At 47.2% G+C, this 14693-nt stretch overlaps 1 protein-coding gene across 1 annotated transcript in view; it reads left to right on the forward strand.

The window, feature by feature from the left end:
* PAH (phenylalanine hydroxylase) overlaps positions 1-14693 on the forward strand; it is a gene marked incomplete at both ends in the record, with an annotated part of 71147 nt that overhangs the window by 25625 nt on the left and 30829 nt on the right. Inside the window, one exon of the mRNA XM_079714131.1 lies at positions 10322-10410. Coding sequence (XP_079570257.1) covers positions 10322-10410 — 89 coding nt within the window. The remainder of the gene's footprint in view (positions 1-10321; positions 10411-14693) is intronic.

A 14693-nucleotide genomic window follows, 5' to 3' on the forward strand; every position in this document is an offset into this window, starting at 1 on the left:
ACTGGTACATGTGCACCTGCATGCATATTTTTTAGGAGAGAAGATTTTCAAAAGGGTCATTGTTCCCAAAGACTTGAGACCCTGTAGAGAGAAGCTGCTTAGGGCAGGAGCGGGGCCAGATGGTCGGGGTTTTCCCCATTTCCATCACCTGTGCCTGCTTTTCCTCTCTCTCTCTCCCTCTCCTCCTCTGTTCTGTTTCCATCATCTTTCCTTTGTCCCCCTCCTCACGTCCAAACCTCCTCCCATGCGTTTCACTCAGCCCCAAGTGTGCCTTGGGGCCGTAGATGTTCGTGGCCCTGCGCCTGCAGGAGTCCCAGGGTCTGCATGTTTGTAAAGACACACAGGATTGATTGACAGCCTTTTCCAGTCTACCGGGATGCTTGCTGCCTGTGTTGATGTTGCCGGAAGTCCTCTGGCAGCTGAGGATGGGACTTTTGTTTCCACTCTGCCTCATCAAGACAAGCAGACCCGCAGCTGAGAGGATAAGCCCATTGAGGGGAAGATGGCATCAACCCTGCAGCTGGAAGCTGGTCCAGGGCTTGCTCCTTCGCAATCTGTCAGAGGCAGCTCTATTCGCTGGCAAGGGAAGATCCCGAGTAAATGCTGTATTTGGAGCCAGTCTGTTTGCCAGGTCGCAGGGCTTCAAGCTGAGGAAGATCATAAGATTATAAGCAGGCTTTCATTCTAACAGGAATTCCTTATTTGCATGCCAAATCCAAATGATTTTCCCCTTAGGTTGTCTCACTGAAGCTTTGCAACAGTCAACTCAGATAGCTGGGGCAACAGATAACATGATTCTCATTCTCTACATTAGGAAGGGAGACAGTGGTACACTTGAACCGTGGTGTGGATTTTGCAGTCTTCACTTTTCCAGTTCAGTTCCAGGGCTGTAGTTGTTTTGGCCAAGTTGCTCGCCCTCTGTAGGCCTAGCTTTTCTCGTCTGTAAAATGAAGATATCTGTGTGCCAGTACGGTTGTGTGGATTCTGTGATATACTCTGCACAATGTGCCTGGCATAAAGGATCCATGCAAAATGGTCAGTAAACTTGTCCCTGAGTCTTTTCTAAGGATACCCGGTGAATCTTACGGTTAAGGCAAAGCCAGAATCCCCAAACTCCTGATCTTTGGTAAAGAAAGGCCACTGTGATGTGCTTTTTGGATTGTGAATAATTAGACCGAGAACCCCTTTTCTGTCTGTGACAGGTGTGCTCCCTCAACTGAAGGGGTAATAAAGGAATATGAAATGATTTTAACTGAATGTCAAGTTGCCATTCATGCTGGATTGAGGGACTATCATAGCAAGTCAAAAAGAGCAATTAGTTTAGAGTCGAGAGCCAGGATTTGGATTCCTATTCTGTACACTGCCAGCTAGGTTTGAATCCCATCTGACTCCCTACCAGCTGGAAGACCTCTTTACCTCTCCTTCCTCATCTGTGAAATAGACCTAAGACCCACTTGGCCACTTTCTAGGGCTCATGGGGTCTTCGTGCAAGACACTCTGTGTGTTAGGGTGTTTGATGGATTGAGTTGAACTTGCTTGAGTTGAATAGGCCCTTGATCTTATTCCTCCTTAAGCCTCAGTAAGGGGGGAGCTTTATGATCCATAACCTCAGCTTAATGTCACACTGTTTGCCACCACCAGCTCCATCGGGTGGACACTGACCAGGCTAATAAAATAGAGGGAGTTGGTGGCAGTCACCCCCTCACTGGGGCCAGCCTCACCTGGCAGCCAGGGAGATAACTTCCTCTGTGGGATGATGTGAGGGGCCCTGGGAATGGTATCTCATTCTCAAAGATGACTTCCTGTGAACATGGTTTAGATGCTTGTCATTATCCACTTGGCCATGTGTTATGTTGGAAATAGCACTGGTCTAGGAAACAGCTTCACATTCAGGTTTCCTGCTTTTTCCCTCCCTCCTTCCCTTTCCCCCCTCCCTTTTTTTCCTTCTCTTCTTCCTTCTTCCTTACCACTCTGACAACATCCATTCCCAAAAGCAATAACCTCTTTCTTGTTTTCATCCTCTTTGAAATATTTGTAGCATTTGATGCCATTTTCCCCCTAGAATTCTCTTTTTCCTTAGTATTTTATGAATGACGTGACTCTTCCTTATTAAAATCCTGACGATTGGGGTTTTCTTCCTTTTTCTCTTTCTACTCCTGCTCAAAAACTAGAGTCTGCTTTACCACCTTCTTCTCTTTCATTCACATTTATGCCCTAATTCGGTTGATCATTCATTCATGAAACTCATATGTATTGAGCATCCATTCAGTGGCAGCCACATGAGGGATGCAGTAGGGAAAACAACACACGTGGTGCCTTGACTCACATGTCTTATGGTGTAGGAGGTAGTTGCTGTTTGGCCATGTCTGTGCAGGGACAGGGAAGTGGGCGTGTGTCAGGAGCACCTAGGAGATACACTGAAGTCATTCTTGGGCATGGTGGGGAGAGGGGCAGCAGGGCCAAGGAGGGGCTCCTGGAGGGGGACAGACATATGGAAAAGGCTTTAGATGCATTCTGTTTGATCCAATGGCGGTTGACTGTAACTCCAGCTGTAAGTAGCCAGTAATCAGATCTCAGGGCAATGTGAGCGCTCAGAAAACAGAATTCAGTATCTGGGAATATGGTGGACAACCTGCCAATAGGGAAGTTTATAAGATAAGTGACATCTTAAAAAGGCTATTAGGAGGATAGCTCCAGGTTAGATTGGTGATTGGAATCAATGCCCTTTGCTTTATTCATTATTTCCCTTGTATCTCTCACTCATTCCATCCATTTATTCATTTCCACACCATTTCACTCTTTACTTCCTGCGAGGTTCCTTTTATTCATCTGGTTCTCATTTTCATTTTGACATGCGGACGGAGAGATCAGAGGCTTTGCCTGGGCTGTCAGTGATAAAAGTGGGCCCTGCCCTACCACGCCTCCGTTCCATCCAGGAGGCAGGGACCAGCCTGGCTCCGTCGACCAGCGTTTGGCCCACCCGTTCTTGCCAAGACCTTCCTGAAGGGTTTTCCTTCTTCAAAAAAGAAAATGGAAGCTCCTTCAAAGAGAAAACTAACCCCCTCAGAAGTCTTCATTTGTTGTGATCAGCACAGCAAAGGCTTCTCTGCCCAGCTGGAGGCCGTCGGAGGCTTCGGAGGGGACATCCAGGAGCCTGGGAAAAAGGGGTGCAAAACACCCTTCTATTTTGGGCCTAGGAAGCCGAGGATTTATGGCTCTCCCTGAGACAGCCTGGAGACAGAAGTCTGGGGCAAGCCTGGGTGCCTTGTTGGCAACACCCTGGGGCTGGTGGAGGGAGGGGGTTAGATGGGACCCAGGATGCACCTTGAACTGCTATAAATTTAATGGGCTAGTTCTGACCCGCTGGCCGGGAAGCAGGCTCCAGCCAGGCCTGGGGGCTGTGGAAGGCTTTTGCTCAGGAGCACCCCTGAGCCAGCCGCTTCTCGGCGCCCAGGCTGAGCAGTTGACCCCGACTTAATGAGACCACGACGTGGGTGTCCAGGGCCAGCTCTCCCTCGGGCTGCTTCCCTTGGAGCCAAATCAATATTTATTAATGATCCGCACCCCGCCCCCACCCCGGATGTTTCTTTCTTCACAGAGGGCTTCTGTTGCCCCAGCCTGCTCAAGCCATTCATTAACTGCGGAGCCCCGCAGCCCGCGAGGCCGTGGAGGGGCTCACAGGGGCCAGCCCACCGCGGATGTATTTGCAAAGGTCATTAATGAGCTAATCTGATTTAACTTTTCAAAACAGAGGCCTGGGTCTCTGGGGTCAGTCTCGATTCCGGCTTTGTGAGTGAGACTGGGTGGGAGGGGAAGGGCCTGTGAGTGTCACTGAAGAAGAGAAAGAAAATGTGAAGGTGTCTTTGAGGAACCAAGGACTTAGGTGTTAAATAGTTACCGCCCCTAAAGCCAGGGGGGCCCGGGATGGAAGGTGGTGAGGACCCGGGGCTGTCTAGGGATTTTCTTCAAGCCCCTCTAAATTCCTGTGTTAGTGTGTCATCTTCTTCCCCCCTCCAGGCAGGAGAACAGAAATCTAAAGTCAAGGGCCGTTCACCTGCCCCTTTTTCTAAATCAGCCTAGCACAGCTCAGCGCACAAGTTCTGTGCACAAGCTACAGAGTTCGGATTCCCGCCCAGCCGGTGCTGTGATCTTGAACAAGTCGCTTCATCTCTCTGAGCCTCCGTTTGCTCATCAGTAAAGCGGAAATAATCGTGTCTACCCCACTAGGGTTACTCTGAGAATGAAAACAGACAATGGAAGCAAAGTGCTTAGTGCAGCATCTGATGTATAGGAAGCTCACAAAAAATGTAACTTTAAAGGACAAAAAGGTAACTGTAACTTTGGGGCTGGGGAAATTGGAGGAGCCCAGGTGTCGAGGATGCAGACACAAGTATGAGCCCTGGCCCTGCCACCAGTGGCCTGCGGAGCCTTACTTAACCAGACAAGTGTCCCTGGGACTTTTCTTTGAGAGGTTCAAGTGTAATGATGACACAGGTCTACCTACTGGGGGTCAGAGGCTTCTCATCCTAACCGAAGAGTAGGTGAGTGCTTGGCTGCCGCAGCTGTCTCACAGATGAGAAGCCAGAGACTCAGGAAGCAAGGAACTTTCTCTGTGGGAGGGATGGGTAGGAAAGCTGAAACTTGAACGCAGACCTACCGGCTTCCAGTCGCTTCTCTGCAGTCTCCTGCCTTTAGCGCTTGTGGTCCGCACCCTGTTTTGCTTCCCAGCCCCCCAGGCGGTGAGCCGTGGCAGGACCTTGGTCCCCCCAACCCCCCAACACCCAGAACTTGCCTCTCCTGGGTCTCGTTTCCTTAAGCCCTGCTCGTCCCTGCTCCCCAGGCTGATAGCTGGTGAACGACTTCTCTTAATCGTCAAGCCCAGCCTGGGTCCTCTTTTCTACCGCAGAGGCTGTACCCAGGGGCCTCCGGGAGACGACACCTTAACCTCACGTGAGGTCTGGGGAGGGGATGGGGGAACCGATTCAAAGGTAGGACTGGGCTGCTGCCTGGAGAAAGTGTGTACCAGGACCATCCCCCCTTATTACCTGGCTTTCTCTAATGATACTAATGATCACAATAGTGATAATAATACCAAATGCTCATAATGTGAGTATCTGTGCCAAGCACTGTCCTAGTCCTGCCTTAGCTCATTTAATCCTCACACACTCTGAAGTACATACTCTTATTATAGCCATTTTACAGATAGGAACCTGGGGAACAAAGGGGTTAAGTAATTTGCACAAAGTCTCAACATCTCAAAGTAGCAGAGGTGAGATTTGGACCCAGGCAGTCTGGCTCCAGAGTCTGTGTGACTAGCCACAAAGCTTTGCCACTTCTCTAGCCTGCTCTGTTCTGGGCCTTTTCTGGATGATGATGGGGCCCAGAAGCCACTGAAGGCCCCTTGACTTGGGTGAGCGCCCCATGGCCTCGCAGTGCCCCCCTCCCCTGGGGGCCCCTGAGAGTCTCCCTGACTAGGTCCTGGGGCTTGCTAAGCTGCTTCGACCTTTGCCTTCTCTTTGCCAAGACTTGAATCCTTTGAGTCTTTGCAGCCCTCTCAAGTTCTCTGATATTTTTTTCCACCAAGAGGTCTGCACCAAGCCATGTGGCCCAACTACAAAGTGTTTTCCCTTTGGAGGAGAGAAGAGAAAAAAAAAAAAAGTCAGCCAAAGCTGAAAATATGCTGTTTCTGCTGCCCTCTGGCGTTCAGTTGGGAGCCGGCCAGCACACCCAGCTGTGAACCAAGGCGGGGACAACAAAGCTTCTCTCTGGAATAGAGAGCCCTGTTTCTTGGGTGAGAGAAAAGGAAATGGTGGGGGCCATGCATTTTGGATGCTGAAGAAATGCAGTGGCTCTACTTTCAGAAACAAGCGAGGCCGGCACATTAATTGACTGGAAGTATCAATATATTTTCATGTGTCCTCTGGCCAGCCTCAGCCCTCCATAGTTGGAATATGAAACCCGAAAGGGACTGCAGCGGCTAGTGAATCCCCCAGCTCGAATTTTATACAGGGGGAAACTGAGGCCCAAGATCAGGAATCCTGGTAACATCAGAGCCAGATTGAAAAGGAGCTTCTAACTCCAGTCTCCCTTCCTTCCTCCTCTTCTTCCTCCTCCTTTTTCTTCTTCATCATCATCATTAAACTTTTTTCCATCTTAATTGTCAACACCGATTGAGCACTTACTGTGTGGGTCGGTCACTCTGCTAAGACGTGTCCCATTTCCTGTAGCATTTAATGTATGCAATGATGGCAATAATAGGGAATGACAGTTTTAATCCATTTTGTGGCTAAAGAAACTAAGGCTCTGAGCAATAAAATACGCACTCAGTTACACAACAGAATAAGTGGTTGACCTCCTGGCCTTGCTGAAAGGCTTTCTACTCTGTTCCCTGCACTATATTAACAGCAGAGTAAAAGGAAAAAAAAATCCCTGGAGCTTGCAGCTGAATAATAGTAGTACAGAAGTGCCTCTTCTACTGTGCTTTGGTTTACTGTGCTTCACAGATTCTGTGTTTCTTACAAATGGAAGGTTAGTGGCTGCCCTGTGTCAAGTCTATTGGTGCCATTTTCCCAACAGCATTGGCTCACTTCCTGTCTCTGCGTCCCAGTTTGGTAATTCTCACAATATTTCAAACTTTTTCATGATTGTATTTGTTATGGTGCTCTGAGATCAGTGATCTTTGCTATCACTACTGTGACTCACTGAAGGCTCAGATGATGGTTAGCATTTTTTAGCAATAACGTATTTTTTATTTATTGTTTTTTCATACATAACGCTATTGCACACTTAATAGACTACAGTATAATGTAAACATAACTCTTATATGTACTGGGAAACCACAAAATTCACGTGACTCACTTTATTGTGCTATTCTCTTTACTGCGGTGGTCTGGAGCTGAACCCACAATATTTCCAACATGAGTCTGTATTCACTATGTACCAGACACTGTTCTCAACAAATCACACGTATTAACCCTTTTAAACTTATGTTGTTTCTATAAAGTATACTTTATTATCCCCACTTTACTTATGGGAAGACTGGGGCACAAAGAGGAATAATTTGTCCTGGATGCCACAGAGGGTAAATATAGAGACGGCATTCAAGCCTAGGCTGTGTGGCTCTGTTATCCAGGCCCTTAACCATGACCAGTCTGTGTCTCCCTGAGGCAAATAGGCAACCAGATCTGGGACAGATCTAGGAACAGGCTCTGGCTATTACAGTCCCCTTGAGCCATGGCAAGGTCGTGTCATGTCTCTAGGACCCTCATCCTGGGGTCTGGAGCCACAGGATGTTATATAAAATAGTATCCCCATCTCCTTGCACTGCTTTGTTCTTCTTTAGGAATTTCCTGGCATTGTTATATATTTAAATTTATTTATTGTTTATTCTTTGTCACCCTCACTAGAATATAAGCACCACAGGCATGAAGACTCCACTGTATTCACCTCTCAACATCCAGTGCCTGGTAGTAGTGGATGCTCAGTACATAATCATGGAAATGCCTTTGGCAGGGCTAACGGCCGCCCTGCCCCCCCCCCAAGTCAGAAAGGGGTGCCACAGGAAAGGGCTGGGGGCAGCTGTTATTGCCAGAATTATGGATAATTTTTAGGCAAAAGAGAGACTATGAATGAGCGGGGACGGGCTGCCTTGGAAGTGAGGTGACAGGGCGACAACATGCTAGAGAACCAGGAAGGGTCTTGGAGGAAATCCCGAGTCCTGGCTGACTGCAATAGGATGTCCTTTCTCAAGCCCTTCCAAACTCGGGTAGGGAATAGACCCCATTTTCAGTGCTGACAAGAGAGGTCCATTGTGCAAGGGAAGGCGCTGGATTCAAGGAGAAAGAAAAGCTTGAGGAGAATTCAGGTGACAAAGTGGGAAGTCAGGTCCCATGCTAGGTGAGCAGAACATGGTGTTGAGTCATCCCAGACTCCAAAGTCTAGCCTTTGGGACCACAGAGGTCCATGAAGAGACTTACCCTCCCTGTTCCTCAGTTTCCTCTTCTGTACAATGAGGATAATAATAACTCCTACCTCATGGGCCTGTTAGGAGAATTGGGTGAGGTACGGTATGTAAAGTGTTTAGGACAGTGCCTGGCACACAGCAAGAGCTATATAAGCATTAGCTGGACTTAACTACGTCTGTTCCCATTGCTACTATCATAGGGAGCCCACCTTGAGAAGTGGGCTGGTTTTAGGGGCATGGAAGCCTTCAGGTGGGAAACTCTAAAGACAATCAGGCCGTCAGGCTCCAGCCCTCACAACCACTGTGCTCCCCACCCCCATACCTGGCAGGACAGATTTTGCGGTCCAGACTTGAGACCACAGAGTCATCCAAGCCCGAGTTTCAATCCTGAATCCACTGTTTCCTAGCAGTGTGTGTATTTGGGTTTGTCACTTAACCTCTCTGTATCTCAGTTTTCTCATTTTTAACATGGGGAGACCAACAGTACCCACCAATAGTACAAATACTAAGTAAAGTATTTACAATGATACTCAGTGTTCGTTTTTATTAATAACATAGGAAGTAGAAAGCTTAGCATCTCAGATCTATGGAAACGAGGCTCTAAATGGACCGTTATTACTGCTATTCAGATAAACATCTTCTTTTGGTGGAATGCAGCTGATTCCTGTCTGATGCCCTTATTACAGACCATGGGAGACAGTTCCCCACTCTGGCCACTAGATGGCACACATATTCTTTCCTGCCCCCCACCCCGGAGCAGGGCCAGAATTAGAAATAACGTGCAAGAGATGGAAAGCTACCTTTTGTGGGCCACTCGGCTGCACCCTTTGCCTGCATTCTCATTTACACCCCCCAACAATCCCCAGATTAAAGGAGATATTTCACCAAAAATGCTAAGCACAGTGCCTGGCACATGGTAAGTTCTCAAAAAATGTTTGGGATGCTTTCTATTGCTGTTGCTGCTATTCTCAGTTTTACGGAGTTGGGACTGAGACACAGAGAAGATGAATAGGCAGCTGGGGCCTGGATTCTAAGCCAGACCTAACTGGCTGTAAGTTCAGCATCTTTTCCCCTAAACTTTCCTCCCTCCTTTCCCTCCATGCACCTAGAACTACAGTGCACTCCTGCCTGGTTCCTGACTTCTTGGAACTTACAGTTCAAAATGTCCTCGTCTGTTCATTCTCAGGATGGTTCCCCTCCCAGTGTGTCTTCTTTCTTGAAGGCCACATACATTTAGGAGCTACCACCTGTGCTTTGCCCTGAGGTCCCTCTGCAGGACCCAGTCACTGTGGGTCACACAACGCAGACCCCATCTTCTCTCCCACTATGCTGCTGCTTCAGAACAAGCCCACAGATTTTTAGGTGCTGCAAGCCATCGTCAAACTGCCAGACTGCATTCATTCTATGTCACCAGTGGCTTTCAAATTGGCTTTGGCATCAAACGGTTTTGCCAGGGTCCCTGGGGGCCCTTGGGAGGGAGACTCATGATAGGAAGATGGGGTCATGAGAAAAGAACTCACGGGCTCATCTGTGCTTACAGTAGAACAGTTCTCTTTTACCTAATTTATATTCCAGAATATATCTGAAACACATATTACATGAAATATTCTGCTGCTACAGTAAACCTTCTAAAACCACTCCACTATGCCACGATAGGTGGAAAGGAGATGAATTCTGAGATAATTCAGAGAAAATTTCCAGGAAAGAGAGTATGTTTAGGAATGTGTTTTCAAATTAGTTTCCAAGGTGCTAAGTGAAATAAGGCAGACAGAAAAAAAAAAAAAGTTAAATACTACATGGTATCATATCTAGGTGGAATCTTCAAAAAGAAAGAAGGTAAACTCATAGAAACAGAGAGTAGATAACTGGTTGCCAGGGGCTTAAGGGTCGGGAAATAGGGAGAGGTCGGTAAAAGGGTACAAACTTTCAGCTATAAGATGACTAAGGTCTGAGAATCTAATGTAAAACATAATGACTATAGTCGATAACACTGTATTGCATCAATGAAATTTGCAAAGAGAGTAGAATCCTCCCCCCACAAAAGATAAATATGTGAGGTGATGCATGTGAATGGGGAGAATCCTTTCACCATGTATATGTCTATCAAATCCCCATGATATATGCTTAAAATACCTTAAATTTTTGTTGATTATACTTCAGTAAAGTTGAATAAGCAAATAAGTAAATAAAATTAGTTTCCAAGGAAAATAAGATTTGACTTTTGGGGGTTATCTGGGACCCCACTTGCCACCACCATGGACTTTAACTGGAGCTGGTCCCAAGCTTCTGATCTCGGTGAGGCCTTTGGCCGTGTCCTGCCAATCTGCTGCTCAGGACTTTGCCCTTTCTGTGTTGCAGTGCCCTGGTTCCCAAGAACCATTCAAGAGCTCGACAAATTTGCCAATCAGATTCTCAGCTATGGAGCAGAACTGGATGCAGACCACCCCGTGAGTCCATGGCCCCTCTGATGAGATTCTATTAGTACCTCCCCTCCCGCACCAGACTTCCCTCCCTTCCTTTGGAGCAATGTGTCTTTGTTTGCTTGTACAACAAACATGTATTGAGTGCCTACTTAGACATCTTCAGCATCATCATTATCATGGTTACTATTGTTGAAGCAAATACAGATCATTATCCACATCCAGAAACTATTGTTTATGTATCATATATGTATGTAAGTGATGTGTATACACACACACACAAACACACACACATATGTAAATCATCTTTATTTCTGACTTGGTCCAACTCCGGAGGTTTAAATCAAGCGTTTGGGAAACACTAAACTACTAACAACTCTGCCAGGTACAGTGGAGCTGTAGGGAGTGGTGACACTGGAACTGGATTTCAAAGCCTGAGAACAAGATGCTAGTCCACTAAGGAACTGAGAGGCTTTATGAGCTGAGGGTACTGCATATGCAAAGGCTCAGCGTTCTGAAAGTATCTGGAATATTTGGGGAATGGCTGGCTGGCGTGTTAGGTGTGAGCGTGAGAGTGTCAGAAGATGAGCCTGAGCGGTGGGTTGTGGTCAGAATTTAAAAGATCTGATGTATTTGACAGAGAACTCGGACTGTGTCCCGTGTCCTTTAATATTTCTAAGTGAAGGACCGGGGTCAGGGATCTTAATCATTCCCCTTTTCTAGGGCTGAGGGTTCCAGGGAGGAGCAGCCCGTAGGTGAGAAATGCCACCATCATGTTGACGGTCTTTTATTCTCTGCCCAGGCAAATGGTTCCTCAATCTTTAAATGATGTGGAAGCTGTTTTCCTTCACAAAAGCGATGGTTACTGTAATTTACTTGGAGCCTCTGCATTTCATCAGGGCTCTGTTTTCTTCTTCCATTTATGTGGTCTTAACAGTTGAGCAGGTTGTGAACTTGCTCTTCACAAGGGCTCTTTTCAGTAAGCAAAGCAGATGTTCCCATTTTACAGACAGATTCATTAAGGCCCAACATGAGTAAATAACTGTTCTAAGGTCCCATGCTGAACTTTGGATCCTTTGACTCTTACCTCAGTGCTCACAGTGCCTGAGGACAAAAGTCTAGCCAGTGGCAGAAAAATTCAGGCCCCTTCACAGAGACAAAGAGCAAGCTATTTCGGGGGTAGGCTGGCCTTTTAAAATATGAACAGTTGTTCCAATTCAAATCATAAACCCCTTAGAGTGGACTCGAAAATACAGAAAAGCATGAGGAAGAAAATGAAGATCATCCATCATCTCTTTTTTTATCTTATTTATATTTTATTTCTCTTTTTTCTCTTGGTACTATTCTGCATTTTTTTACACTGAGAAAGTATTTCATAAACAGAAGCAAAGGTGAATTCCCCCCCCGCCCCCGCTCCTAGGCTTCAGAACAGAAAAAAACAAAAATCACCTATTACACTGTCCAAAAATACTCAATATTTTATTTCTTTATTTAGACAGACATGAATATATATGTTTTAAATGCAGTGCCATAACTTACTAACCAGCCCCCAACAGCAAGCTTGTAGGAGGTTTTCAGTCTTTCACTGTTATGGTAATTTGGCAGTGAATCTTCCTGCCTGTGTGTGTGAATTCCCAGAGCTTCTTCGATTCTTACTTGTGAAGTTACTTAATCTAAGGATAGAAATTGGATCTCAGGCTCCTCATCTTTATTATTTAAATACCCTCTCCCTGCAAAAACTAGAGGTAAAGTCAGAGCGTTTGGATGCCGGTCTCATCTTCCTGGGTAGGATGCAACCCAGTCCCATGGAGCCCTGGGGATGGCAAATGTCGTACAAGGAGAAGCTTTACATCCCCTTTGACGAGTCGGTGTCGGGCCGCTCTGCCCTGGGAGCAAAGCATCTCTAAAAATACTGTTTCTAAGAAAAGCTGGCCACCCTTGACCCTGTACCTGGTATGGGCCCCATCGGGGTATTTTCTTCTCTTCCCCAGCTGCCTCCTCCTCCCCTGTCTCATGTCCCTTCTGTTGGCCATGTGCCTGGCTCATGTGGAACAGTGGGGGAAGAGGCCAGTCCTCAGATATGGCCTGTTCCCTCTCTTTATCTTCGTGTCTCCTCAGAGGCAGTCGGGGCTGGGCTTAAAACTCCACTGGAATTCATTGTCTTTACAGATCCAGCCCATATCTTTGGCTCCCTGGCCTCTCCATGGCATGCATTTTATCATAAAACTATAATTTATCAGGTACACAGTCCCCCTGACGAGGAGGCCAGGCTCTCTCTGTTCCTTCCTGTGGCTTCTCATCAGATCCCGGGAACTTACGGGCCAATGTCAAGAGTAAACCCTCCAGGGTGCTTCCCTGCAGCCTCTGGGCCTCACGGGGCCTGGCCTCACCGTGAGAAGTGGCTTGGGTGTTCTCCCCGAAAGAACCCTCTGTTCCTCCTGGTCCCCTCCATGCACCTCCTGGTGTTCAGGATGATATTCCCCTGACCCCCTGCCCTGGCAGCATGCGCTGACATTTGACCCAGCAACTCACTTCAAGGCCTCCAAAACAGCCACTTTGAGAAATGAGGCCAAGGAAGATTGTTCCTGAAATGCAGGGTAAAGGGCATTTGCCTTTCAGCTCGCTAGTGAAGCGGGACCGTGTAACGGGGTAGCTGACCTTTCTTCTGCCAGCAGTCTCCCGCCTTCCCGTCTCCCCTTCCTCCTTCCACAAACATTTATTAAGCAAATGACATTCACAGCTAGCATTTCTTAAGCGTGGACTGTATGTCAGGCACTGTGCTAAATGTTTTATCCACATTTCCCAAATTTAAACGTTATAACCATCCTGGAAGGATTGTATTTTCTCATTTTCAGAGGAGAAATCTCAGACGAAGAGGGCTGTGTGGACTCACGTGTATGTGAACTGTGTCCCAAGCCGCGTAGAGGAAAAGGGGGTTGAAATGATTAATAAGATATGGTTCCTGCCCTCCAGGGGCCTTCAGTCTCAGGGTAGAGCAGGGAGGGGTGCCCACTCTTCCCAAGGCATGCCGGAGGGGACTGGGATACAGCTTGGCAGGCGGAATCCAAGTGGGTCTGCGGGATTCCCATTTCTAAAACGGACTCTCCTTTCTCTGACCAGCCTCTGTGCTCCTGTTCATGTCATTTCCCTTCCCCGGGACACTTTTCCTTATCCTCTCACTTCTTTCCCTGCTGGCAGACCTCTCTTCATCTTTTAAGGCCCAACTCATATATCTAGGTTTCCGTAAAGCCTTCCCCCCTACTTCTTTCCCCAGGCCAAGCTTTTCACACTGATGCTGCAGAACTGTGTGCACTGTGTTTTATACTTTGAACACAGAGTATCAGATCAAAATAAATTCACTACCTCATAGGACTTCTACAAGGGTCATGAGCATGCTTCTCAAATTGTAGTCTTTGAAAAGAAATTCATGATCAAAGGGAGAAAGGCTGCATTCTAGAGCCTCATTTTAAGCATTTACAAGTCCCATTATCTCATTAGAGGCTTCGGAAAATCCCGTAAAAATGAAACCCATTCAACCAATGCCCCTTAAATTTATTTACCCATGGAACCCCTTTTTCATGGAATACCATGCAATATTATCTTAAATGGTAAGTGTTCCATGAAACACAGCTTGGGTAATATTTGGTTAAATCATAACACACAAAGTACATGATTAAACACCAGGTTTAATGAGTCAGATAGCATACACTATCATCAGTTCTAAGGTTCAGTCCAGTTTTGGGACTGGAATGGTTAAGGAGGACTTTGGGAAAGAGGGAGGTCTGAGGTGAGCCCTCTAGTAACAAGGTCAGTAGGGCCAACTGTTTATCAAACAACCCCCAAATCTCTATGGATTAACCCAATAAAAGTTCATTTGCAGTGTTGGTCAATAGGGAAATTGCTTCATGCAATCTTGGCAGAGACCAAGTCTCCTTCCATCTCATGGCAGCACCCTCATCCGGGTCCTGGAAGCTGTCTCCATTCTCCCAGGCATGGGAGAAGAAAAAGTAAAAATTACGCCTGGGAGGTTTTTTTTTTTTTTTTTGTGGTACGCGGACCTCTCACTGTTGTGGCGTCTCCTGTTGCGGAGCACAGGCTCCACGGCCATGGCTCACGGGCCCAGCCGCTCCGCGGCATGTGGGATCTTCCCGGACCAGGGCACGAACCTGTGTCCCCTGCATCGGCAGGCGGACTCTCAACCACTGCGCCACCAGGGAAGCCCCGCCTGGGAGGTTTTTATGATCCAGGATTCAAGGTGACTCACATACCTTCACTCGAATTCCACCGACTGCAGCTCAGTCACAGGGCTG

The sequence above is a fragment of the Hyperoodon ampullatus genome (genome assembly GCF_949752795.1).
Source record: "Hyperoodon ampullatus genome assembly, chromosome: 11".
Classification (NCBI taxonomy): Eukaryota; Metazoa; Chordata; class Mammalia; order Artiodactyla; family Ziphiidae; genus Hyperoodon; species Hyperoodon ampullatus.